The sequence below is a fragment of the Phocoena sinus genome, chromosome 20 (assembly GCF_008692025.1).
Source record: "Phocoena sinus isolate mPhoSin1 chromosome 20, mPhoSin1.pri, whole genome shotgun sequence".
NCBI classification, from domain to species: domain Eukaryota; kingdom Metazoa; phylum Chordata; class Mammalia; order Artiodactyla; family Phocoenidae; genus Phocoena; species Phocoena sinus.
The window spans coordinates 37,160,116-37,187,888 of NC_045782.1; the positions used below are offsets into that span (position 1 = coordinate 37,160,116).

Genomic DNA, 27,773 nt, shown 5'->3' on the forward strand with positions numbered 1-27,773 from the left:
ACCCCTGTCCCCTGCATTGACAGGCAGATTCTCAACCACTGCGCCATGAGGGAAGCCCGAGAACCACTAGATTTTAAGCTAAAAGTTTAGATGGAGAACCGGAGGCACATAGAGGTGACTTGTTAAGTCAGCAACATAGCTAGTCAAGGGAGAGCTAGGACAGGTGTGTCGGGTGTGTGGCTCCCAGCAAGTGTTGGTTCTACGCGGCTGGAGAAGTGAGGGGCTGTTGGTCCATTCCTCAGCGAGTGTGGTAATGGCAGCTGACAGGCAGATGGTCCGGTGCCTGTGCTCTTACCGTTGCTCATTAACTGCATCTGAGAGTGGGTGACCGAAGTCACTGACTGTTCTTTCCCCAAACTCAAGCCATACCCTGATTTAGCCCAAGCAGCCCCTAAAACTGGGACCAAAACCTTTTAATTATGAAAAAGATAGATAAAAGGCTCATTTCCGAAGGACTCATACATAACAGGTGTGTACACAAACCTTTTTTGAATTTTATTTTTTTCCTCGGGTTGGAGATTCACCTTAACATGCATGCATCTTAAAACAGTAACAGGGTCTCGAATTGTTCCGAGCAGACATTAGACAAGCACAGGGGGTTGAAAATTCCTATTTAAAAAAAATGGAAATTGCAGTGGGAAATTGAGAAGTCACACACATATGGTGGGGTGGTCGTTTATCCTGCTCCCCCAAAAGCTGAATCTAAACTTCATTCACATTTTTTTATTACAATGACCTGACCTGATGCTTGGGTGTGCTGAGCCGCACCAGGCCTTCCCCCAAAGGTTGTTGGTTCCCACTTCCTCCCAAAATGGCTCTGAGTAAGGGGAAGGGGCTCCTCTGGAAGTTTCCTCCCCAGCCTCCAAAGGATTGCCCGCCGGGGACAGCCGATTCTCCTCGTCCCTCTGGAGACACTCTTCATAAGTGGCACGTTTCAGAAGAAGGCCAGGGCTGTGTCACAAAGCCGCCTGCAGATGGCTGGTAGATTTGGGGGCAGTTTGAATGTTTTCCCTTTGATTCCTGTGCTCAGGCTGGAGCCTCCTCCCCACATTTCTGCCAGAAAAAAGTGAGGTCTCTGGTACTGGGGGAGCCACAGGTCTAAGGCCAGAGCTTCCTAAGGGTTGTTTTAAACACACTGTCCCTTCTGGCCCCTAACACTTGAGTAGCTCAAATGCTGGGGATTGCTGAAATTTCTTCTCTCCCAACCTGAATTGGTAAAAAGACAGTTAGGAGGGTGGGACTGGCTACTGAGAAAAGTCCTGGGTCTTTGGTCCACCACCCTGGGGCAGGCCCTGGCAGACTGTGAAGAGGGGAAAGTCAGTAGGGCAGGAGTATGTAGTCCCAAGCCCTGAGCGCTACCAGGGTACCTGTTTGAGGCCTAAAGCACAGGCAAGAGAAACAGAAGTAGGAAGAGGGAGAAGGGATGACGAGCTGCCTGTGGAGGGAACCTAGGGAGTGCCACTGAGAGCAGCCACAGGGGCGACTCATAGCACATCCCACAGACCAGTAACCCCTGAGCTAGATAAGGAGACATCGAGCATTGCCTCAGGCTGTGCTTCTGGAACTGCTGGCTTCCTAGCCTGCCCCATAACCCCCAAACTGCAGGGCACAGGGAATGAGCTTGCACTAGGGGACAAAGACTCAGTGGTTCGTTAATAGGAACAAGGGCCAGAGGCCGCCTTCTAGTGGTCTAGGTGGAGTTTTCAGAGAACCCCTTACTTTGGTGGGGAGACCTGGGAGACTAGAGTTTTCTCAGCCATAGACTTTCAGAAGAGGGGCAGGGCGGGAGAAGCTGTGACTGGTTAAATGGCAGAGGGAGAAAATGGAGAAAAATCCTGCCCTGTCCCCATCCAGGCCTCACCCAGTCAGCCACGTTCTATTCTTATGCCTTTATTCTTGGGAGAACAAATTATTCTGGGATGCCGTAAGACCATTCAGTTTTTCTTCATGGCTCCAAAGAGTGATGGTGAGGGTAGTCACTTCCCCTCAGACACCTGCCCAGAGAGGGCATGGTGGGACTTGGAGGAAAAAACACAAAGGTTTGGGGATCACTTCACTTTCTCTACACTCAGACTGCAAACCAAATTTAACATCTTCATCGTTACAAAAAGAAGAGAAAAAACTTGTATAAAACAAGATAAATAGCTTTTAAACATTTGAATGCCAAAGGAGTTAAAGGACCAAACCCAAGGTTTTGAAGATAGCACAGAGAATGAGCTTTAAACAAAATTTAAAATCCACCAAACCACAGCTTAAATGTTTTGACCCAGTCAACAATACTGTTAGAAAAACAAAAAGAGCATTTAAAACAGAATGCTACCTCTCAAAATGTAAACAATATACAAAACAAAAACAAAAGCCCACAAAAACTTGATGTTAAAGGAGTTAGATACTTGGTAGCTCACCTTCAACTGAACACAACTGGTTACACTTTTCGTACACATGATGGCGACATGATCAGCAGACCAAATGCAGGAAGCCGAGGGAGCCCAAGGTTGTGGAGGCTGCAAGAGGACAGCCTGAAAAGCTTGGGAGATGCTGGGCTCGACTAGGAACAGATCCAAATTTTCATTCTTGATTAGGAGGTGGGGAAATCAAGTCCAAACATTATTCCTACTAATCCCTTCCTAAGTCAAATTTGTTTTCTCCACGAGCTACTTGGTTCCAAGTTCTTCTCCCAGTCACTTCGCGGTCTTGCTGCTGACGTTCAGAGCTACCTACAGCCCCTTCCTGGGGCCAGGGCAGTTGTTTGGCCCCTGTCTGCCTCTTCCAGAAGGGTTCCAACAGCCCCAGTAGAGTCCAAGAATGCGGTCTCCATTCCTCCCTGACCTAAATACCGTGGGTTGGGCACAGAGATGGTGCTTGTTCCTGCTCCAGAAGCTGAGCTTGGCCAGGTTTGCAGGGAGCCAAGGAAACCAATCCATTCATTCAAAATGGTTCCACACACTTTCTTTCCATTTGCGGAGTTATCTACAAGTTTTACCGTGTCTCATCCCAAGACCCCAGTTCCCGGTGAGATGGTGAGAAGACGCAGGAATGTACCTCCCCCAACACAGGGCTGTTTTCTCTCCTAGCCAGACCAGACTGCCCTGATGGCATCGCAGAAGGACACAATTCTGAGGCTTAGGTAGCCGGCTCAGAAGGTGGGTAGAGATCCTGAAGGAAGCTGCAGGATGCCACTCCTGAGGAGGCTTGCGGGTGGCAGATCTGCGAAAAGTCTAGGGGGGCCATCGAGGAAAACAGATCCAAGGTTGGGGCCAGGTTGAATCGCACATCAAGCCTCCAAACTGGATTTCCGAGGTCAGATCCTCAAGTGGCTCAGAAGCAACCTCAGGCTTGGGTGCCACGCTCCAAGGTGGGGGGCACCACTCCCTGCTGGCCACAACCATCCAGGTGACAAACCACAGGGAGTCAGATTACCTACATGGTAGCCCTGGGGGTTGAAGAGGTATCTCTGCAAGGAGCACCCCAGGCACATGGAGATCTGCCCCCAACTAAAAGCTCACCTACAAATGAGAGTGCCTGGGAGAAGGTCAGAAGGAAGTAAATGGATGGAGGGCATAGGACCTCATTCGATACTCATCAGCTTTTCTGGGCTTTCCCAAGGGGAAATAACCATTTAATAAGCACGAGGGTCCTGTTATATCCAAAGGTGCTTTCTAGTTCCTCTTGACTCAGTGGGAGGCTTTATAGAGAAGACATCTGAACTCCAGGGGCCGAGAGAGCCCAGGAGCTTGGGTGGTGATCATGGGGTTCTCTGAGAACCAGCTGTCCGAGAGCCCAACAGCCCCCGACCCCTTACCATCCCATGAGGATGAACTCACTCCCCTCTGAGATCTTTGATTCTGATCCAGGATGCCTGATGTTGATCTGGAGTGTCCCTTTGGGAAGAACAGCACTTAGATGGAGGAATCACGTAACATTTCACTTGGAGCTGAGGCTGAAAAAGTGGAGGAAGCGGTGCACAACACTCCATGAAATTAAAAGTTAACCTAGACAAGATCAAATGCAGCAGCGAGGGCAGAGGTGCCTAACCTCCTCTCCTGTGGCACCAGAGCGCTGTGCTCTGAGAGGACCCTTCGCTGGGTCTACGGGTGCTTCTCTAATCGAAGGGAAGTGAGAGCAGGTCAGGGATGGGGAGGGTGGATAGGGTGATGACATACATCGTTATAAACAGCAAATCTGGAGCAACGAAATTTCAGAAACAAAACCCAAATAAACCCACAAAGTCATCTCTAGCCCCAAGGTATCTTAAAAAGTTACAGGGTAACAAAAAGGAAACCCCTTTTTAACCTGGGTCAAATGGGGGGGAAATCAAGGGTAAGCAGGTGAGGTTACATCCTGTGAGCACGTGCACACAGCACGTCCCCTCCTCTCCGGCTAGTCTCTTCCAGTGTCACAGGCTGCAGTCGCATTGCTAAAGCCCTCCCCTACCCGCCACTCTGCTCCCCACCCTCCCATCCAGCCCAAATAACACCCTCTCCCTCTTCCAATCCCCCACCCCACATCCAGCACTCTGGCTCTGGCTGAAGGTAGAGGGTAACTACGTCAGGATGTTGGACATGAACTCGTTGAAGCGTTTGGAGTACTGCTCAGGGTTCACAGTTGAGATCTCCGCTCCCGCCTGTAATACACAGAGGCCCTAGTCAGGAGGCTGTACCTAGGAGGGGCCTGGGTATTCAGGAGCCTCTGGCTCCACGTTAGAGTTGAATACTACCCCCCGCCCCAAACTGGGCAGGCCACCTTGAGAAATGGTTCCCATGTCTCAGAAGTGCCCTGGCCCCGCTCCTCTGATTCACAATCCCAGGGCTGCTCCCACTGAAGCAGGAACAAGGCAATGGGGAGACGGCAGAGGGGCCCCAGAGCTCTGGGGGGCCCCTGTTTAGAGAACAGTAGCTTGAAGCCCATGCGGAAACAGGCCTCTGGCGAGCAGTGTGGGCATGTAAACAAGGCTATTACTGGCAGTCAACAAGATGCATGACATGCCCAGCAGCCCTGGGGGAAGGAGCCAGAGAACTAGAAGAAAAGCAAGTTGGGCATATCAGCCAGCTGCAGGGAGGGGATGGGACGTAGACGGCGGAGAAAGAACACAAGGCAACCAGGCGGGCTGCTCTTCCTGGTCCCTGTCCTGGGAGAAGGGGCCACGAGAGCGTCTCCTTCGAGCAGGAGGCCTCCCTGGGGGTCTGAGGCCCCACCCCCCGGGCCTGGATGGAGACACGGAGAACTCACCCCGTGTTTCACTGTTTTGGCAGCATGTGCAGCTTTCTTCTTAGCATCATATGGCGTGAGGATATCGATGATGGCCATGAAATAAACCTCCTTCTTGGGGGCACCTGAAGCGGAAGGGGAAGCAGGAAAGGAGGAAGAGGCAGGGAGAAGAGCAGAAAGCAGCTGGGTCCATAACCCTTCAGATACGACACCCAGATTCATCCCTATCATTTTGAATGTGAGGAAAGGAATGACCCATGGAGTTCTTCTCAGAAGCTTTCATAGCTCTTATCTTATTTGATCTTCACAGCCACCCTGTGGGGTTGACGTGACACCGTTTAGGAGGCTTTGTCCAGCCCGTGAACCAGAGCCAAACCAGGCCTCAGCTATCCAGGACAAGTAAAGAGGTGAAGGAAGGCCTGACAGAGAAGGACCCCAGCGCTCCAGAAGACAGCGTTACTGCTGGTGACCCAGGATGGAGGCAGAAAGGGGCCAAAGTCAGCAGTTACTAAGATGGAGGCCCACTGAAGTGGGGGAGGGCGGGTAGGATGAGGGCTGGGGGCGGGGCAGGCAGGCAGAGGCTCCTACTTACTTTCATGGCTTTTCATGGCATAGACATCAACAGAGGGATCAAATTCCCCAGGACCAAAGAACCGGGGAAAGCTGAGGAGGTTGCCAGGGCTGTCCGGAGGTGTGCCGTAGGGGCAGAGCAGGCTGCCCCCCGCCCCGTCGTGCTCACACTCCTCATCCTCCGCCCGCTCCTCCACCTCCATCTCCTCCTGCTCTGCCCGGTCCACATCGTGGATGCCCACCAGCAGGCTGTAGTCCATGATCTTCAGCTGGGCCAGGAACTAGGGGCGTGGGGGAGGACAGAGGGAAGGAAGAGGTTACAAGGGACATCTGGAGAGGCAAAGTGGCATCTGGAAAGGGGAGAAAAGGCATTCCTTTCAACTTAATTCTCCCATTCTGAAATACAGCAGAGAATAAGACATCAGAGCCTCTGCCCTCAACGAGCTCACTATCTAATGGAGAAGACAGTCACTCCACAAGGGCGAGGAGCTGCGGGAGTCGACAGCAGCGGGGAGAGGGCCTCCCTGAGGAAAGGAGTTGAGCCTGACCCGATGAATGAAGAGAAGTCAGGCAGGCAGAGGCTGCGGGAGTAAAAGTAGAAGGAGCACTGCAGGAAGAGGGAAGAGCCGATTCTGTCTGGGATCAAGAGAGGCCATGGGGCTTCCCTGGTGGCGCAGTGGTTGAGAGTCCGCCTGCCGATGCAGGGGACGCGGGTTCGTGCCCCGGACCGGGAAGATCCCACATGCCGCGGAGCGGCTGGGCCCGTGAGCCATGGCCGCTGGGCCTGCACGTCCGGAGCCTGTGCCCCGCAACGGGAGAGGCCACAACAGTGAGAGGCCCGCATACCGCAAAAAAAAAAAAAAAAAAAAAAAAAAAAAAAAAAAGAGAGGCCATGGTGAGGTGGAGGAAAGAAATAATGGAACGCTGCCTGCGCATTTCTCATCCATATAACAAGTGCTGGGAGCAGGATGGTGTCTAAGTCTCCTGAGCCAGGACTCAATGACTCGGAGAAGAACAAAGAGCGTGGGAATGATACAGGATGGAGACGGCCAACTGGCATTCCAGTTTAACTAATGTGACGCCACAGTCACTGGTCCAAGTCCTCTGTGAACTAGCCAGCAGCCACCATCAGCCATGTGCCAGGCGTCCTGCCATGGTCACAAACGAACCTGCAGCACTGCAGGAAACTGTCTGACTGACTAGACGGAGAATCATAATAGGACCAGAGGGGCTCTATGCGCAGGCCCAGAAGACAACTAAAAGCATAAGAAGCCCCAGTGGTAGATCAGCAGAATCTCCTCAGGAAAGAAAGGTGAGGGGCACCATTGCAAGCACCTCTGGACAATGCCCTCTGGAGGCCGAAGGAGAAGGGACCAGGGTCCCAGAAAAGAGAGACTCTGTGAGCCACACCCCCTCCCGTCCATCTGCAAACATTTATAAAGTAACATGCAAGTGAAAACAAATGAATTGTGTTAACTGCCTTAAATTCTTCTTGAAGGCAGAGTAGGGAGAAAAGGAGGAAAAGGAGGAGAAAGACTCTGGACAAACCAAATGTCAGAATAAAAGCACAAACATAGTAGGGGGTGGTTAAGGTAAAGCTTACTAACAAAAATAAGTCTGTTAAACCCATGTTCGCAGGAGCACTATTCACAATGCAGCAATCCAAGTGTGAGGGTTGATTTTATGTGTCAACTTGACTGGGCTACTGGGTGCCCAGAAATTGGGTCGAATATTATTCTGGATATGTCTGTGAGGGTGTTTATGGATGAGCTTAACATTTGAATTGGTAAATTGAGTAAAGCAGATTGCTCTCCCTAAAGTAGGTGGGCCTCGTCCAATCAGTCGAAGGGCTGAGAAGAACGAAAAGGCTGACTCTCCTGTGAGTAAAAGGGAACTCCTCCTGCCTAACTGCCTCTGAGCTGGGACATCAGTTTTTTCCTGCCTTCAGATGCAGACTGAAACATCAGTTCTTCCTGGGTCTCAAGCCTGCTGGCCTCTGGACTAAAACTACACCATCAGGTCTCCTGGGTCTCTAGCTGGTCAACTGCAGATCTTGGGATGTGTCAACCTCCATAATTATGTGAGCCAATTCCTTATAATAAACATCTACCTATCTCTCTACACCCTATTCTGTTTCTCTGGAGACTAGAAACTAGATTAATTAGTTAACCTTAACTAGTGACCTAGTGTCCATCAACGGATGAACAGGTAAACAAAATGTAGTATATTCATACAATGGAATATTACTCAGCCTCAAAAAGGAAGGACATTCTGACACATAGCACAACATGGATGATCCTTGAAGACATTACGGTAAGTGAAAATAAGCCAGACACAAAGGACAAACACTGTATGATCTACTTATATGAGATTCCTAGAGCCGTCAATTTCACAGAGACACAAAGTAGAATGGTGGTTGCCAGGGGCAAGGGAGAAGGGGGAATGGGGAATTAGTGTTTCTTGGGTACAGAGTTTTCGTTTGAGAAGATGAAAAAGTTCTGGAGATGGATGGTGGGGATGGTTGCACAACTTCAAAACTCAACTTCAAAATGGTTAAGATAGTAAATTTTATGTTATGCATATTTTACCACAATTAAAAAAATAAAACATTTTCTGAAGTTTATAGAATTTGGTTTTAATGAACAGGCTCCCAGTTTATTAAAATAGGAGACACTGGGACTTCCCTGGCAGTCCAGTGGCTAAGACTCTGTGCTCCCAATGCAGGGGACCCGGTTTCTATCCACGGTCAAGGAACTAGATCCCACATGCCGCAACTAAAGATCCCGTACGCAGCAATGAAGCTCCGCGTGCCGCAACTAAGACCTGGCACAGCCAAATAAATAATAAAAAAAAAAAATAGGAGACACTGAATTATCAGATATCACATTCATTATTTACCACCTGTCCTCCCCAAAGGAACTTCTCCACAGGAAGTCCCGTTCCAACCAGAATGCTGCTAGGTAAGGGGAGAATCAGAGCCAGAGAAAGGCACGGTTGGCAGATCTTAATAGCTGGTTTCCTGTCACTCTGACAGCTGGATGCCCCCTCCACTATGGGGACACCACCAGAAAGGAAGCATGAAGAGGGGTTGGAACAGACTAGAGAAGAGATGAGGGAAAGCACTCCAAACTGAGTTACCCACGTTCTACTGGCACAAATTGTGTCCCCCCAAATGGAATGTACATTTGCACTAGCTTTAGATGCAAATAACTACCTACATGGCTCAAATCACCACCCTTCCTCTTGTCTACACTCCTGGGAAGTGGTGAATTCAATTTTTCTTAAGATTAAAGAGGTTCCTGCTCTGGGGACAAGAGGAAGTCCTGTTTAACCAAAGTAAAAACGAGGGTAAATATATACCTCTACATCCCGTTTCAGTTTTTCCAGGAAGTTCTTTTTACTCTCTTCTCCCACGTGCAACTTCTGCCCTTCATTGAGGAAGTCATTGTCTTTGAAGGTTGGCAAGTCCTTGGCCTGAGAGAGCAATAGCAGTGTTAGGCTGGTGGCCTGATTTGTTCACCCCAAGGAGTCCTCTGCTGGGGGCAATGGTACAGGAAAGGAAAGGGTCCTCAGCACAAAGGTGGCCAAGCTGCCAAATCAACAGCTCAGTCCAGGAGTCTACAGTCCCAGCTTCGGGCAGGCAGGGATGGATGGCAAATATGTAGCACGAGTCAGACAATGAGGACTGACCAAAGGACTTCCTGCTGAGTCCTGAGACTACCTCAGAGCTCAAGCAGCCAGCCACCCACGGATTCAGGCTGGCCTGAGATGGAAACTGCTAGCCCTCTAGGACTATGAAGAACCCAGCAAGGGCAAAGGAAAAGGCTGGAGACCAAGGCCTAGGCCAAGGATGAGGACAGACACAAGCTCAGTGACACAGCATTTCACATCAACAGACCGCATGTCTGGGAACTAGGCTGGGGCGGCAGCAGAGGAAGGGACAGGATGGCCAACAGAAGGTGTTTTTGATTCCCAGCGACCCATTCCACAAGTGATCAGCACAGGCCCCAGCATACCTTCTCCTTGTCACTCGCTTCTCTGGCAACAGTAGAACCCTGAAAGGATAAGAGCCATCAGGAGAAGTCCAGCTGAGGCAAATTCCGTTGATCGAAAAAACATGCACCGGTCTTTAGGGAGAGGCAGCAGGTGAACTCAAGTAGGCTGGTTAGACTCCTAGAGGGGCCAGGAGGCAGCAACTTGTTCACTTCCTCTGTCACAGACCCCTTACAGAGCTCTGACTATATACCAGACACACGCTCAGGATATCGGGCTGAACGGAGGGACTCAGTCCCTGCCCTTAAGGAACTCTCCTTCTAACAGGGGAGACAGACAGTAAGCAGGAGTTACACGATTAATTAATCCATTAATTACAATGGTGCTCAGTGGTACAGGGGAGAAGGCAGGACTCTGAGAGCATGTAGTACTGGGGCAGGGACCAGACTGGGGAGGGGCGGTGGCCAAAGCCTGCTTCCTAGAAGAACTGATTTTGAGCCGAGCTCGGAAGGTTAAGTAGGAAGTAATTAGGTGGGGGAAGGTGGAGGTGGAGAAAAGGGCAGGGAGAGAAAAGATCACAGGCAGCCTATGTGAGATCTGGGGAGGCGGAGAGCACGGGCACTGCAGGAACGGAAAGGAAACCAGCGCAGCCGCAGCAGAGAGAGGGAGAGTGGTGTGAGGAGACAGGAGTTAGGAAGCCAGGTTCAAGAACAACGGAGTGCTGTGGTTCACAGGCATGCGTGTGTTTCTGTCCGTGTCTAGAAATGTGCTTGTGCTGTCAGTCCATGGGGCCTGGACAGCTGCCAGGGTGCCTGCGTCAGCACAGCCTGTCCCCGTACTGCTGCCCTCTGTGTGCACATCAATTGTTACATAAATATGGTACATTGGGGGCTTCAATAACCTCTTGTCACTGTCACCTGGACTTGAGACAGCCTTTGGCTCCTAAGAATTGGGCACATCAACTCCAGAGCCACTTGCCCATGCGAAAACATACACTCCGGCTTTCCCATTATGTGGAAGTCGGAGTCGTGGCCCCTCCACGCCTCAGGGAGAGGGAGGCCACAGAGCTGGGAAACACAGGGCCCCTTACCTTGAGGTCATACTTGCGGTGTACAGTGAGCCGATGGCTGAACACATTCCTGGTGACCACCATGTAGGTTTCTACGCCGTCCACAGTCAGGCGGTACATGCCCAGGAACTGTGGCAGAAGGGTATTGCCGTGACACTCCACTATGAACTAGAAAGGAAGGCAGGGAAGGAACAGGTGAAGGTGCCAGGATGGACGGGGCTCTTCCTGGGCTAACATGCTCCCTGGGATTCTAGCCTCTAGACCAGTGGTTTCCAAACTGGATTCTGTGAAGTCACGGGGGTTCCTCAGACTTACAACAGGTAACAGCCGCCACCACCCCTAACTGGCAAGGCAGAGGGAGAGGCTGAGCAGGCAGTGCAGAGCCCCTTTGGTTTCATCCGATTGGGATTCTGCAGGAAAATCACTGATCTAGGACTTGCATCTTCTCTGCCAGCCTGAAATGGGGAAGCCAAAGGGCAGAGAGAGAGGATGCAGAGGCAGGGCTGTGATGGGGTCGCCTGGGAAAACTGAATGGCTTCGTACCCAAAGCTCTCGCCCATGCCAGGCCCCAGGGTTTTCTGCTGTAATTCCCGAAACACCAGAAGTCCCTTTCACCACCTCTCAGGTGGCCAGAGAGAAGCCAGCTTTCCCTGAAGACCCAGGCAGGCTTCGGACAGGCACTCCCTGCCTTTCTCATGGGCAAGTTCCAGATGAGAGGAGAATGGGAGCGGGAAAAGCAGCAGCCCTGCTGAGCCAACAGGACCTCTTTTAGAAGAAATGAGGCAGGTGCCAGAGTGTGAAAACTTTCCAACTCTGACGAGACACAGCTGTTCAACTGGGCCTGCATCCATAACGTGCCTTCATTTCTTTTCTCTTTTTCTCAAGTAGGCATTTCACCTCACAGAAACACGGCCCTGGGGGAGGGCAAGTGCTTGGTTACCAGGAGGTACCTGCCATTACCAAAGAGGACCAAGCCCTCCCCAAGAAGCTCTACTGGGGGCTCCTCTCCCTCTTCCACCAACCCATCCTCTGCTGCTGAGGCTCTTGACTCACCATACCTGGTGGTATTTCTTTAAGATGTTGTGCATCTCAGCCACATCCTCACTTGACACAGTCTTGATCACAAAGCGCCGGTCATAGGTAGTGAGAAAACGTGTGCCACATCGGCCCTGGCTGTCACTGTTGATGGGTGCACTGCGCGTCACTGAATTCTGATGGACCAAGACAAAAGCTGGTCTTGGGAGGGGAATGAAGACTCTGACTTGTATTCTGAGTCTTCTCTTATGGGTCAGATTGCTCTAAGGCCAACAACACTGAGACAGATGGGACCTTATCCACCCCATTTCTTATGGGAAATTCACATCTTTCCCAAAAAGTCTTCCATAAGAGAGACAAGGGTTGTTCCTTACCACCTGCTCCTAATCCTTGACTGGGATGGGAAGAGGACTGACTGAAATATTTCTTTTCATTCTGATCCTAGAGAACTTGCTCTAGAAACTAAAACTCGGCCTCAGATGTTAGGGGCCTGGGCTCTAACCCTGACGCTCACGTGTGATAGGACCTGGGGTGAGCCACGGAACTCCTCTACTCTTGAGTTTCCTCACCTGCAACATGAGATGATTGTCCCAGTCTCTTGGGGGTGACGAAGACAAAGCTTAGGAAATATTCAAGAAGTCAAGCGTGAAGAAGGAGTGGACACAGTCATCTTTATCTCCTGTATGTACCCTCATGCTGGAAAACCTTTCCCAAAGCAGGAAGCTGGTCCTCACCACTCTGCGCAACACCTCTCCCCTGACCTCAGACTCCTGTTTGTCTTTGCAGAGCTACGAGGCAGATCCGGGGAGCTTTTCTAGCTCTGTCCCTGCTCCTTCTCGGAGCCCCCTTCCCATTAGGATCAGAAGGCAGGAGAAGCCTCAAGCGGGGAGGGAGTAGGGGAAGGTGCGAGTCAACCAAAGAGATGTGTTCACAGAGCAGATGCTGGGAAAAGACCTTCGGGAGGTCACAAGACAGGGTTGACAAGCATAATTCTACTCCTGCCTCATTTCCAGGCAGAATCTCCTGTCTCTCTGAGTCACTGGTAGTCTAAGAGCAGAGAGTCCCCTCCCTGAACACCATCTTCCCTGCCCCTATTTCAGTCTTGAGCACAATTATCTGCCCAAAAGTCTATTAGAAAAAAAATACAGGATGTGGCTAGATGGCCAAGGGGAAGGGAAAGAGCCACCATGGAAGGAAGATACCCGAGCAACCTTGCCAATAATGGCAAGAAGTTTTCCAAAAACCTCATGCTCCAATCAGGGCATGACTTAGTTCAGGGTCTGGTCCCAATAGGAGGGGCTGGAGGCCCTCCCAGCACCTCCTGGACACGGCTGGTCCTGACTGTGCAAGTCCCTGGCATCTCTTCCTCCTCTCACGTTCCCTCACCCTCCTCTTCAGGAGGCCCCCTGGATGGAGGACAGAGGAGAAGGAGACCCTGCTTCTCATGATCTATTCTGTGAAAGACTTCCTGGGAGCGGGATGGGAGGAATGACAGTATCTTACAAGATGTGAGCATCCATTTTAGATTTCACTAGGCTGTACACTCCTTTTTTCCCCCAACAGACAACTGAAAATCAGCTGTATTTCTTACTGCTGCACAAGTGAAGTGGAAAATTCTCCCACCTTCACCACCAGGCTGTCTGCCAGGGGAGGAAGTCCAAGGAAGGTGCTGGGTGGAGAAGTAACAGAAGCCCCAGACAATGAGTCAGACTAGAATGTCCCTGATATTGGGACTGATTCCTCCCAATAGGCCAAAGGCCTCTGTGACATGATCACCCCCTGAAGGGGGCAGCTGCCCTGCCATGCCTAGCCCCCCTCCCAACATTAGGACAGGGGAGTTTAGGAGGTGGCACTCATACCTGGCAAGAAGTTACACTACCCTTGAAGTCTTCCTTTTATAATCTGTCTTATCAGCTTTAAGAGGCCTCATCTCCCGCTGGCAATAATTCTCTCTTTTAAGTCAAACTACGAAGGAGAAGGGTTCTTCGGCCTAGACTGGGAATGTCAGACTAAAATGAAGCAGCTTCCGTAGACCCGTCTCCCTCCCACTGTGCTCCCTCCCAGGGAGAGGAGCCTGAGCCTGTGAGGCATCAGGAGAAGCACTTCTAAGGCCCTCACTCCTCCAAGAGCCCACCAACACTGCAGAAAGACTGCCTGGGCTGGAGTGAGACATGACAGGAAGACGCAGCACAAGAACAGTAGACACGTTTGGTTCCCTACTTGTCCTGTGGCTTCCTGACCCCCCTCCACTCCCTAACCCCTACGATTTTGCAAAGACACCCCATACCTGGTAATCCTGATCATCAATCCCAAACCTCTCCCGGAGATTTCGGAACACCATGGGGCAGTACTCCTTAAACTTAAAGCGGCTGGGGAGGTTCTCTCTGGGGAAAAGCAGAGACATGTTCTTGTGAACTTCGTATTCCTCTAACTCATACGCCAGGACCTCTCAAAGTGTGGTCCACAGGTCACCTGGATCGGAGCAATCTGCAGCACTGAAAATGTAGGCTGCTAAGCCCTCAGCATCCTGGAGGTCAGTCTAGAAATCTGCATTTTTAACACACACTCCAGGTGATTCTGAGCATGTAAAAGTTTAAAAACTTCACATTCCTTGTATATACTTTGTAAAAATTAATCTAGCTGTATTCTTATGATTTGTGTACTTTTCCTGAGTACATGCTATCTTTCAATAAAATTTACATTAAAGGGAAAAAAAACCTTACCTGCAGAGAAGTGAGACTGAGTGTTGGCCCTACTTCACAAGTGCTGTACTTGCTGCAGGTAGGTGGCCGCATGTGAAGAGCTGCTGTGAGGTAAATGTCAGTCTGACTGCTAAAGGGAAAGGCTTTTCTCATCAAAGGACCCCCCTCCTCTGGGGATGCTCCTATCAATACATCCTGAAGATGGTTACACCCAGCAAGTCCTGCCCTTGGCTTCCACTGGGATGGAAGGAGAGGGTGCTTTAGATTGAAGAGGTCCTCAGTCAACTGACTGGGATCCCATCTTTCCATGAAGCCTCGTTTGCTGGCTGCTGGCACCAGTCTACGTCCTCCCCACTCCTTAGTCAATCCACAGACTCCCAGGAGGAAGGAGATCAACTTGAAGGGATGCCTCCTCCAAATCCTCCATCTTGACAACAGTCATCCTGCTTGGGAACTCCCTTTCAGAAACATGGCCCTCTGTTCTCATCACAAGGAAAACAATTTTTTTTCTATTTCTTTAATTCTGTATCTATATGAGAGGATGGCTATTCACTAAACTTATTGTGACAATCATTTCATGATGTATGTAAGTCAAATCATTATGCTGGACACCTTAAACTTACACAGTGCTGTATGTCAATTATATCTCAATAAAACTGAGGGGGAAAAAAAAAGAAGTATGTCCCTCTGACTACTACAGGATGGTAGACTTCAAGGAAATAAAAAGCAGTGGCCTCTCATGAAGGCAGGGGCCTGATCTTCTAGTAAACAGCACTGCAGTCTAATAACTAGCATGTAAACAGTTGTTGAAAAGACAAAAGGAATCAAGAAAGATGAAAAAACAAATAAAGATACTGGATGTCCACTTTAGGCCAAGATGTCAATGTGGTGGACACCACGGACCCTGGTACAATGACCACACCTGAGCCCTGACCTCTGGCACAGAACAATCCCCTTTCCTGCCTCACAGGGTAGCACTGCCTCTCCTTCCTTAGGTGATATGATACTGGATATAATAACAAATATATATTTAGTCTTTGTCCTTGTTTCTGGCACAGAGCTCCTAAAATCTTTGGAATTTCCTAAGTGGTAAGAGTAATAAAGGTGTCTTTTGTTATTTGTAACAAACCCCCTTCAATCACACCTGAATTTATGTTAACGAGGTGACCTTTGTTAAGCCTCTAAGGATGGGTGCTCTTTGCCAGGGGAACCAACCAGGACTAGAGGGTTGGAACTTTCAGTCCCATGCCCCTGACTTCCAGGGAGGGGAGAGGAGCTCGAGGCTGAATCAGTCGCCAGTGGCCAGCGACTTAATCAATCACGCTGTCATAAAAAAAAGTCCCCATAAAAATCCAAAAGGACAGGGTTCGAGAGCTTCCAGGTTGGTGAACACGTGGAGGTTTGGTGCAGGTGGTGTGCCTGGAGAGGGCATGGAAGCTCCCTGCCCCTTCCCACATACCTTGCCCTATGCCTCTCTTCCATCTGGCTGTTCCTGAGTTGTATCCTTTTATAAAAAACCGGTAATCTAGTACGTAAACTGTCTTCCTGAGTTCTGTGAGCTACTCAAGCAAATTAATCCAACCCAAGGGGGAGGGTCATGGGAACCTCTGATCTACAGCAAATTTGTCAGAAGCACAGGTGACAACCTGGACTGGAGACTGGCGTCCGAAGCGGGGTGGAGGGGCGGTCCTCTGGGACTCAGCCCTTAACCTGTGAGACCTGGTGCTAACTCCAGGTCGAGAGTGTCAGAACTGAACTGAATTGTAGGACACCTAGTTAGTGTCCTAAAGAATTGCTTGATGTGTGGGAAACACACACATTTGGTATTAGAAGTGAGTAGTGATGTGAGAGTAGAGGAGAAACAGTTTTTCTTCTATACAGGTGGCCACTTAGCAAGTAGCAGCTATGAAGACAGACAGCTTCTAGAATATGATGTTATTACTTACTATGGCAGAGAGAGGCCACTAATGGATGTTTTCAAATCAAGCTTCTCCTCTGGGCTAACAGTCTGGGAATGGTGGGGTGACAGAGCCCAGCTGGTGAGGTGGTGGAGATGGTGAGACAATGGAGAGTGGAACCAGGATTCAAATGCAGAAAGGAAGAGTGTGAGCTGCAAATATTTCCTTGGGTGACCCACAGGAGGATGAAAAAGCAAGGCCTCTAAAGGGCTTACAGCAAGCCCCAAACTGTGCCAGGTGAGGCAGCTGCTCCATCAAAGTCTGAGACAAAGACACCAGTGTTAATCCAAGAAGCCACAATGAGCAAAAATGGGAAGAATGATTTTAGATAGCGCCCCTGGGCACCATGCTCAGCCTGTTGTTCACACACTAGTTGGAAAGAAAGAAGCTTGGCTGCATCCCAGGCCAGGAACATGCCTGGCAGCTTCTTGCCTCAGACTAAGATCAAGATAGGGCCACTGCTGTCAGCCTCGTACTAGATACCTCAGCTCCCGAGCAGCTCACTGTTAACTAAACTGGCCCTAGATGAATCACCCTGGGCTGAGCCACAAGCCCTGAGGGACACTGGAGGTAGGCTGATAAAGGACAGAGATGACAGGACGGCACAAGGGGGAGAGGCACATAATGAATGCATTTTCCCAGCCAGTTTTTCAGTTCTGTGAGCCAGGTGTTGCTGTCACACCCTGCTAGGTGCTTGCCTGTCCTCACCACGGTGAGGTTTGGGAAGCTCTCTGCCTTGAGGGAAGGAACTGCCACAAAACCTGAGCCCACTCAGCAGGCAACTTACTTATTGAAGAGATGATTGTCCACCTTGATCTTGCTGTATGCTTTGAAGTCATCAGGCATTAGCATGACAGGGACAGGGACATTGCTCAGCTCATTGATCTGCAAAGCAAGGGGAAAGTGAGGTTCTCAGCCAAGGCACCTGCCTCAGAGAGACAATATGCTACACCGTGGATGCCACCATCTCACCAAACACATGTCCATGGATTCCCTCCTTGTCTTTTTTTTTTTTCTTTTGCGGTACTCGGGCCTCTCACTGTTGCGGCCTCTCCCACTGCGGAGCACAGGCTCCGGACGCGCAGGCTCAGCGGCCATGGCTCACGGGCCCAGCCGCTCCGCGGCATGTGGGATTTTCCCGGACCAGGGCATGAACCCGTGTCCCCTGCATCGGCAGGTGGACTCTCAACCACTGCGCCACCAGGGAAGCCCCCCTCCTTATCTTTATTTCTGTTCTTTTCTTCAAATAAGTTCCCAACTTCATCTCTACCTACTGAAATTCTCTCCACCTGATAAGGTCCAGCTCAAAAGGCACCTCCCCTATGAAGCTTTCCATGATTCTCTGGACCATAAATGTTCTTTCCTATCTCGGGATTCCTGAAGCATTGTTTATATCCATCCTTTGGCCGTCTCACAGCCTCCCTCACATTGCAGTTAACACTTACAAACCTCACAAGCCTGCTTGACTATAAGCTAGGCAAGATCCTATCACTGATCTTTGTAGGCAAAGATCATCTAACTGACCTTGGAGGCTCCACACATGGTACTTGGCACCACGATTTGCATATGGCAGGTACTATATATGTATTTATCAAATGCAATAATAAATGGATCTATGAATAAATATCACCCAACCTATATGAGTATTAATTGAGGGCTTTGAACATCTTCATTACAATTGGGGATCACTCAAGAAATCAGCCTGGGGCAAGAAAAAAGCTGGATGGGTTTATGTGGGTATGTAACCCTTATCTCCAAAGTAAAGGATTAAAATGAGCAGAAGAGGTAGACATCTGGCCACTGGCTTGTTCTTACTCTCCTAATTAAAGCAGGGCCAGGCCCTAAAGCCATGTCCTCTCTTGTGCTGAACTGGGGGAGATGCGGGAGGGTGCCTTGCCCCCACTGCAAACAAACCTTCTCATTGTCCTTCATCCCGGCTTCAGGGAGCTGGAGGCTGCACAGGGAACTGGCTTCCCATTGGTGCAGAGCTGAGAGGGCAGCTCCTGCCCTTCCCCATCCCCAGTTTAGCCAATTAGTGGTCTAATTAGCCGCAGATGTCCTCTCCCATCACAGCAGAGTATTTGACATTTGACCCTCAACCCAGTTGCCACTAATGCATTCAGGATTTAGAGAGGGAACCTTAGTCCCGACTTAATGGATAGGGGGCAGGGGGAGCACAGTCTTGTGTCTCCTGGATACTTTCGTTGCAAATCCTATTATCTCAATGAGGCCCCATGTGGCAGTGAGGGAATAACCTAGTCATTAGGACTCCTCCAGGAGCATAAATGGGGGGAAATACCATGTAATTTGCTGCTCCTTTCATGTTCCAAACCTTTTTTATTTAGAAATGGCAGAGGATGGAGGAAGTTCAAGTTAATGTAGTAACTGGGCTGGGGAAACCATACCTTCCTAGAGCTGGTGAAAAACCCAATTTACTCACAGGGAAATGAAGGAGTGTGTGTGTATGGGGAGGGGCCGCAGGGTAGCAGTGTAAGTTGGCAGTGGGGCAGAGACAATAAACTGCTGGCATAACTGACTGGCATAAACGAAGAAGTACAGCGTGTATGATTCCATTTATTCCATTTCATTTATTATGAAATTCTAGAATCTATAGTGACAGAAATCCAGTAAGAGGCTGCCTGGGCTGTGAGGGGTGTGGATGATTATAAAGGGACATAAGAGGCGCAATTCTAGGCTATTAGAAACGTTCTATATGTTGTTTAGGATGATGACTACGTGAGTACACCATTTTGTCGAAAGTCCTCAACTCGTACACTTGGAATTCCCAGCATCCAGGTCTGAGATGCCCACCACTGGCTCAACAGCCACAGAAAAAAGTTCTGCCAGTTACCATTCCAGGGGGTGCTCACAAGGCAAGCTGGTTGTTTAGTGAGTGACTAGAGAGGAAACCATTTCGCATCATTTTTCTGCCAATAGAAACAATTCATTGTAGCTGTCCCACTTCCTTTTTCCTGGCATGTTAAGCCTGGCTCTGAGAGTTTAAAAAAGTTAAGTTCTGCCTTTTCTAGCTTATTCCACCATGCTAGAAAGAACATATCACTGGCTCAAAGAATATGGTTTTATACCAAAAGGTTCTAGTATCTGCTACTGATTGATTTGGGTTAGTCTAAAATCCAGACTCTATGCCATGGCCAGGGCTTGTTACTGGGAGAAGGAAAGACTAAAACACTTGCTTGCGAGGGGTCAATTGCCCCTTAGCCAGGATGAATTATTCTAATAAGAGCTATTCAGGGATGTTCCATTCGTTAATTCTCTGTGCAATTCTAAGTGCAGCATAGTTTGAATAGTTGTAAGTTGGTCAGTTTTTAGTTCTCAATTCATATCTATTCTTGACTATACAATCCAACAGCAGGAAATTTCTAACAGATAATAATATACTGCTGAACAATCCATATAGCTGAACTACGTAGACTCACCCTCATTTCCACTGGGCCACATGTAGACGATTCACTCTAGGGATTAGCTGTACTATTTTTTCTTTTTTTTAGTTGTGCTAAATTTTACATCCCCAGAGAGTTCTATTCAATTTCAGTTGAACAAGCACTTACTGAAATACCTATTACATGCTTCATTTTATGTTAGGGAGAAGGGGCTGTGCAGCAAGGGAAGCGTTGTGTGCACTGCGCACACAGAAGTGGGAGGCCTATCCTTTCATCCGGGAGATGACACAAACCTATGATACAGTAAATCTGGAAGTCAAGGAGCATTTAAGTAAGTGAGAACACAGGGACAGTGAACAGAACAGCCATGTCAGAGGAGGGTGAGGTTAATATGGTCAGAGTCAGACTCCCAGCCCTTACACATCAGGCTAGAAACGGAACCTAATGCCCCTCCTGGTATTGCCAAGAGCACTTGACACTGGAAGAACCCACAACAAGATCACGTTACACCCTGCCTAAAAATCTTCCATGGCTCCTCACCAACCTCAGGGTGAAGTTGTAACTCCTCAGCCTAGCAATCAAGGTCTTTCCTGATCTGGCTCAGACGCTGCCAAACTTCTATTCAGTTAACTTCTACTCAGTGTAGCCTTACTATGTGCCAGAAGCTGGGGATACAAAAATGAAAAGATATGGTCTCTGTTTACCTGGGAAGACAGATAACAAATAACAAATACAACATGATGAGTGCTATAGAGTTATGAATAAAGGTAGACGGAAAAGTAGCTTAAGAAATGATTGATTCTGCCTGGGCATGGGAGAGCTGGTGGCTAGAGGAAGCTACAGAGAAATACCTGTGAGAAAGGCCTACGAGGGTAGTTCTCCAAAAGAAAAAGGAACAAAACACAAAACCCGAGGAAGGGAATCCCAGCTGTGGGAACAGTCAGAAACAAGCCTCAGAGCTGTAAAAGTATACTGCCCATTTTAGGTAGGGGGGCGGGGGGAGAGTGGCAGGGTAGGACAGAGGTAATAAGTAGTGGAGGGAGACAGTACAGGAAAGACAGGTGAGCAGCCTCACATATTATCAATATTAGTAAGTAACAGCTGCTTCTATTTATGGAATGTCTGTAAGTGGCCAGTGCTTTATATTATTATATATTATATATCATATATCTCACATATATATCCTATTCTATATTTCTAATATTTAATAGTCACATTAATTATTATTAATCTGATTTTGCCTTTTACAAAAGGTTCAAGGCACCTCGCTCAAGGTCACACAGACAATATGTGTAGAGTCAGGATTTGCTCCCAGGTCTGCTGGTGCCAAAGCCTGGGCTCTTTACACTGTGCTGTGCAATCCTTCTTTTTTTTTTTTTTTTTTCTGTGCAATCCTTCTTATGGGCAGCTACCTTGGCTAAGGTAGTGTTTTCCATTCCTTTCCTCTGTCCTAATAATCTGCAAGGAAAGTGTTATGCTCATTTTATAGAAAAGGAAAATGAATCTCAGAGAGAAAAATTACTACTCCAAAGCTATACTAAGGGACATAGCCTGAATTTGAACTTAGTTTGTCCACTATATGATAAATTTGGACTTAACTCTGCAGGCAATGGGAAGTCCTCTCAGGTTTAAGTCTGATCAGGTTTAAGTCTGGGAATTCACATGATCAGATGGGTGGTACAGAAAGGTAATTCTGAAATCAAAATCAAGTAAGGATTGGACAGGGCAAAGATAAGAAGCAGCAAGACCATTTAGGGGGCTATCACAATAGTTCAGGTAGTAGACTATGGCAGCAAGAATAGAAGAAGCTTGAATAAAGCTAAGAGAATCATCCAAGATCTCACTAAATAACACTTCTGTGAAAGCTTCCCTGTCTTCCCCAGGCTGAACTAGTTACTCATTCCCATGTGCATCTTTATATCGTAAATATCACATTCGCTTGGGTTATTGTTTGCTTACATGTTTCATTTCTCCACTAGACTGTGAGCCCCTAGAAGGAAGAGACTACCTTACCCATTTTTATGTCCCTAGCAGAATGGCTGGCACAATTAGCTATACAATAAATGTTGGTTGGAGGGATGGATGGCTAGAAAAGGGGGACTGAAAGATGGCTAACACTAGGATAAAAAGAAAAAGAGATAGCAAAGCTGGTGTGACCATGCCTAAGGTTCATGGCCTGAAAGATGATTAAGGTTAGCTACTGAGGCTATGACCAGAATGTAAAGAGTCTTAAATGCCAGGGAGAGGGGAATAAAGGAGAGTGACCAAAAGCTTTGAAGCATGAAAGGTTGTGACTAAAGCAATGTTTCAGGAAGACGTGCCTTTCCTTTACTATCTAGCACATTTCTCGGCCAACCTCCTTCACCTTCAGCAGAAGTGCACTTGCGGAATGCAAACTCATTGGAGTAGCATGATAAACAGAACATATTAGGATGGTAAATCTGTTGTATCTCACATCATGTAAGTGGTTTTTTGGATTATCCACAAGATTAACTCTATGAGCCATCAGCATAAATAATGAGGAGGCTAAACAAGCTGAGTGAGAAACAACTTAGAAGCAGAGGGTTTACTCTGTGCTGATCCTACTGGACACGAGAATTCAGTCACTAGTTCTAGTCCGGTGAACTTCTGATTCCAGAAGCCTCCACTTCCCTCTGCGACCTTCATAGGGATTGCTACCCAGGAGGCGCGCGTTGGGCATGCAGGCTTCCTGACATGTCCCAGGGTTCTGTGGGTGGCTCATCAATGGGCTGGCCACCACTGACAATCATTTGTTACCTGCCACCATCAGAAAACATGACGTGTCGGGGAACACATTCCCGAGACCAAGGAGGTCCAAGCGAGATGTGAAACTCCAGAAAGGAAAGGGGCAAGAACAGAGAGCCACAGGTGCCAACAAATCCACCCCTGGGTTTATTCCTCCTTTTTACACCTTGGCTTTTCTTTTCCTGTTTGAGTCCCAGTGTTCGCTGTGAGGTGGGAAGGTTTGCTGAAGGACAAATTCATCCAAAGGCTTCACTAGAGCAGGAATATTTACTAAAGATTTTTTTTTGGCCACGCTGCACGGCACATGGGATCTTAGCTCCCAGGGATCAAACCCATGCCCCCTGCGTTGGAGGCGCGGAGTCTTAACCACTGGACTGCCAGGGAAGTCCCTATTTACTAAAGATTTTTAAAGTAGCAGGAAAAGAGAAAAAGGCAGGGAAAGGAGGTGCTGGGTCTGCATTAGGCAAAGAAAATGTGTGGACAGAATGGGGGTAGAATGTGGGAGAGAACTGAGCAGACTTAAGAATAAATCTGTTCCTCACACCATTCACAAAAATTAACTCAAAATGGATTACAGATCTAAATGTAAGAGCTAAAACTAAAAGAGTTTTTCTTAGAAAACGCTGAGTTTTTCTTAGAAGAAAATATAGGAGTAAATCTTCACGATCTTGGGTTAAGCAAACCCTTCTTAGATATGACACCAAAAGTACAAACAACCAGAGGAAAATAGATAAATTGGACTTTATCAAAATTAAAAACTTGAGCTTCAAAAGATACCACCAAGAAAGTAAAAAAGGGCTTCCCTGGTGGCGCAGTGGTTAAGAATCCGCCTGCCAATGCAGGCAACACAGGTTCAAGCCCTGGTCCAGGAGGATCCCACATACTGCGGAGCAACTAAGCCCGTGTGCCACAACTACTGAGCCTGTGCTCTAGAGCCCACGAGCCACAACTACTGAGTCCGCACACTGCAACTACTGAAGCCCACGTGCCTAGAGCCCATGCTCCACAGCAAGAGAAGCCACTGCAATGAGAAGCCCATGCACTGCAACGAAGAGTAGCCCCTGCTCGCTGCAACCAGAGAAAGCCCGCGCACAGCAACAAAGACCCAACACAGCCAAAAATTAATTAATTAAAAAAGAAAGTAAAAAAGATAACCCAAAGAATGGGCTAAAATATTTGCAAATCATGTATCTGATAAGGGACTTGTATTTACAATATAAAGAACTCTTACAAGTTAATAATAAAAAGACAAATAGCCCAATTTAAAAATGGGCAAAAAGTAATTGGCAAAGGATCTTAATAGATATGTCTCCAGTGAAAATATACAACTGGCCGATAAGCACATGAAAAGATGTTCGACGTTGTTAGCTATCTGGGAAACACAAATCAAAATCACAATGAGATACCATTTCAAATCGACTAGGGTGGCTATAATGAAAAAGACAGACAATAGCAAGTGTTGACAGGATGTGGAGAAATTGGAACCCACACACACTGCGGGTAGAAATGTAAAATGGTGCAGTCACTTTGAAGAACCAGTCAGGCAGCTTTCCAAATAGTTAAACATAGTTACCATCAACCTCCCCTATTCCTTCTGATCACTGGGATGAGGCTTCGTACATACGCAGTTCCTAAAATGGCCAACAGGTTATCAAGCCAGGTCTGCCTCCTCCGGTCTCCACATCCTCTCCCAGGCCACCTCTTTCCTAACTCCAGACCCTCTGGGCTGTATTTCATTCACTAAAACTCTGGTTTTCTCTCTCCATTAGTTCTCCCCTGACAGATCCAAAGTCTTCTGATTTTTTTCTCCCTGTTTCCTACACAGTCTTCCTCCACAAAGTCCAGGGGCTGCATCTCTTGTCCACAAGAGGAGCTCCTGTTACAACACTGAGTTCAAAGGCCTCTTTTTCCACCCAGAAGTAAACCAACCACCTCATGAGAGAGTATGTAACTGACTTGTACTACAGATAAAGACATATCCATCCTTCATGTCTCATACACCATCAACCATAGACCATCACAGCCTAAACGCTTAAATGGGTGAGAAACTAAAGAATCAAAGAAAAGGTGGTATCTGAAAACTTAAAGACTGCAAAAAGTTGCAAGATGGGCTTCTGAAGGAAGGCGACCTCCAAGAAAGGCTATCAATCCACCAAAACAATGTGGTCCTGACCCCCTTGAGAACTGCACGATTTTATAGTCTTCTGGGGAGATGCTCCATTCCCCAAGGGGACCCACGAAGTTCTAGACCTTATTGCAGGCTAAGTGAAAGCAAGAAAACTTTTGACTAACTGAGCTCCAAAGCTCGGCCTGTCCAGGGCAGTGGTGCCCAGTGCATTTCCCCTGAGGTGTTCGTTCATTGTGTCCAGAGGCTTGGGTCTTGCTTAGCTAGCTCTCAAACAAACTTTCTTAAAGTTAGCAAAAATAGAGGGTGACTAGGAATCACAGTTGCCTCTTCATCTGCCAGAGACTCATTGCCTGCCTATCAGAAAACCAAGCACCACATACACTCCTGGGAACTGGCAGGCACAGGCACACACTCCTGACCGTAACATTCAGGTTCTCTAACAAGACCATAATTCCCATCTGTCCTGGCACTTGGATGAGAGGCAGGACAAGGAAAAGGAGGCAAATAAAATGAGACCTCCTATTCAAGCACCACCATCGGCCAACACAGCCCACAGTACTGCACAACGAGCTGCGTCTTTTGTTGTGACCACAGGCGACCTAATCCTCCATCCAGGGCCTCCATTTCTTCATGTATAAAATCAGGGGCCCGAAGTCCCTTACGACTAGCTGTAACATTCCTGACTCTCAGACCTCTACCAATTCTCCATACAGACAGGATGCTTTCTAGTGAGAAACAAGCTGCACAACAAAATCAAGGATTGATTTCAAGGCAGGGACACAGGGTTCACATTTTGATGACCCAGTTTCCCTTGCAATGTTGTCAGATGACCCCTGAGGCAGCAGGAAGCAGTGGCAACAAATGCTGCTGGACTACTGAATCAAAGCAGCTCCCAGAAGTCTAGGCATTAAACCAACGGTTCTCCCTACCCTGGCCAGGACGTCCACCTCAGTGAGGTTACTGAAAACAGTAACCTGCCCAAGACCCCCATGTGCACTTCTGTATTAGCGGTAAGGATCTAAAACCCCAGCTCAGACTATGGTTCATCAATCTCCAGCCAGAGGCTCTTCTAGAAAAGCAAAGCAAAAAGTCTTGCTGGCCCTGCGCCCCTTTGTCATCATGTGGTCTTGTGGGCAATTTCAAGTGCTCAGAAAAGTCAGGGAGCCTAAAGAACTGATATTCACGGGAAACTCAAGCCATTAGCTTCATTTTTCTCATTCCAAACTTTTAGTTGGTGAAGCTGGCATTTCAGGTCCTCTTACTTCCTCTTCTCATTTCCGGTGTAGGGACTCAATGAAATGGTCAGAATGCAAGGAGCAAGTGGCTGGAAGAGAAAGAAGATCCCAAACAAACAGGACACAAACGAAGTCCTCCAGATCAAACACTGTGCGGGGCTCCAACTTCCTAACAGGAGCTGTTGGCCAATCTCAAAACACCCCAAGGATCCAGGGAACCTCTCTCTCATCTTAATCACTGTCCATTATCACATCCTCATGACCATACAATAGAAAGCTCAGTAACTGAGAAGTCAACATCTTTGACATGAACACCACAGTATTCAGGAAGACACATCCTTTCTACTATGAGTGGTCCTCATAAGCAGGCCTCACCCCCTCTCAAATGGTTACATTCTCCCTTCTCTCTAACCCAGGAAGACCCTGGTAAAGTGTCTGTGGTCCAAGGAAGCCTGTGCTTCTTCAGTTGATACATCCCGTTCAAGAAGAAAAAAAGGAAACCCAAGGAGGATTTCCAGTCAGTGGCCAGGAGGTCACTGGAGGACGGGGAAACTCTGAGCAGTCACACCAACCAAACGACCAGCAATAGAGGAATACTCAGGCAGGCCAGTGCCACCTGCCCTGTCAACTGGACAGTGAGCTAGGCAGCCAATTATAAGGAACATGGGGGAAAACAAATGCAACAAACGGGGTGAGGCGAGAAGAGAGGAAGAAGGGATGAAAGCCATTCCACCCCACCCAGGCCTTCCCTCTGCGCTCCAGGAGCTGCTCGAAGCCAGACGCAGGAAGCTTGAGGGACTGGAGAGAAGGGAAGGACGCGACGGCATACCACCGACGGTGACACCAGGCCTCGCGTGGCGCGCGGGGAGGCACACCCGGCCGGGACGGCGTGCAAGGGTGGGGTGGGCGTGCAACTGGCTTGCCAAGGGGTTGCAGGCGTCACTGGCGGGGCCCGCCGGGCAAAGGCCCGGGACTGCGGGGGGCGTGAGCACGCGCGGGGCCGCGCTCGGAGGGGCGCGCGCCGGGGAGCTGGTTACCGTGTGGTTCACCCCCCACATCAGGACGCTGAGGATCGGCTCGCTGGCCCGAAATAGCTTCACTTTCTGGCACACGAAATGCTTCTTCTTGGTCTTGGTCTTGCTGGCGCTGAGCGGCGCCACCGCCACCGCCGTGGTGCTGGTGCAGTTGGACGACATGCCCGGGGCGGCGGCGGCGGCAGCGAAAGGGGGGGCGTCCGAGACGGCACACGAGCCAGCGGTCCCAGGCCTCCCCCGGACCGATCCCCACCCCCGCTCCCTCACCGCGCCATGGTCGCGCCCGTCCCGTTACCTCCCCACCCCGCCCCGGTGGTTCCGTCCGCCCCACGCTCCGCCCTTCCCGCCCCGCCCCAGGGAGCCGGCAGGCCCGCTCCGCACCCCGCCCCCGGGCGGTGCAGCAGCCCCGCAGTCACCAGGCCCTTTCCTCCCCGCCTGGGTGGTATCGCCCGTTTTGGGGAGGCAGCGGCCGCCAGGCCCGCTCTTCCTTCCCGGGCCTGACAGGGAACTGGAGCCGGGCCTCCGCGCGCCTCAGAGCCCCGCGGCCGAGCGGGGAGGGGAGGAGGGCTGGGTAGGTCTCGCTGTCTACCGCGGGAGGGTCTCCCTGTTCGGGGCCCCAAAATTTAGCGTTTGGCTCTTTCCTCAACCTGACGTGCCAAGATGGCGGCGGCGCC

The 27,773-nt window shown here is 49.2% G+C and overlaps 1 protein-coding gene across 3 annotated transcripts; it reads right to left on the reverse strand.

Annotated features, from left to right (window-relative positions):
• Positions 1-474: 474 nt before the first annotated feature.
• Positions 475-27,378, reverse strand: PIP4K2B (phosphatidylinositol-5-phosphate 4-kinase type 2 beta). 3 transcript variants are annotated; one of them, XR_004347486.1, is made up of 11 exons: positions 27,103-27,378; positions 17,323-17,420; positions 14,163-14,259; positions 11,899-12,051; positions 10,862-11,008; positions 9,795-9,833; positions 9,139-9,252; positions 5,801-6,059; positions 5,230-5,333; positions 2,406-4,624; positions 475-978 (listed from the first exon to the last, which is right to left on the reverse strand). XR_004347486.1 is itself a non-coding variant. In XM_032616400.1 (10 exons), exons 1-10 carry the CDS (start codon positions 27,259-27,261, stop codon positions 4,544-4,546), a joined length of 1,251 nt encoding a protein of 416 aa, XP_032472291.1. In that variant the 5' UTR covers positions 27,262-27,378; the 3' UTR covers positions 475-4,543. The 3 variants fall into 3 exon arrangements, 1 of the variants encoding a protein (XP_032472291.1); XR_004347485.1 differs by having other exon boundaries at positions 475-1,053; XM_032616400.1 differs by having other exon boundaries at positions 475-4,624.
• Positions 27,379-27,773: the final 395 nt, after the last annotated feature.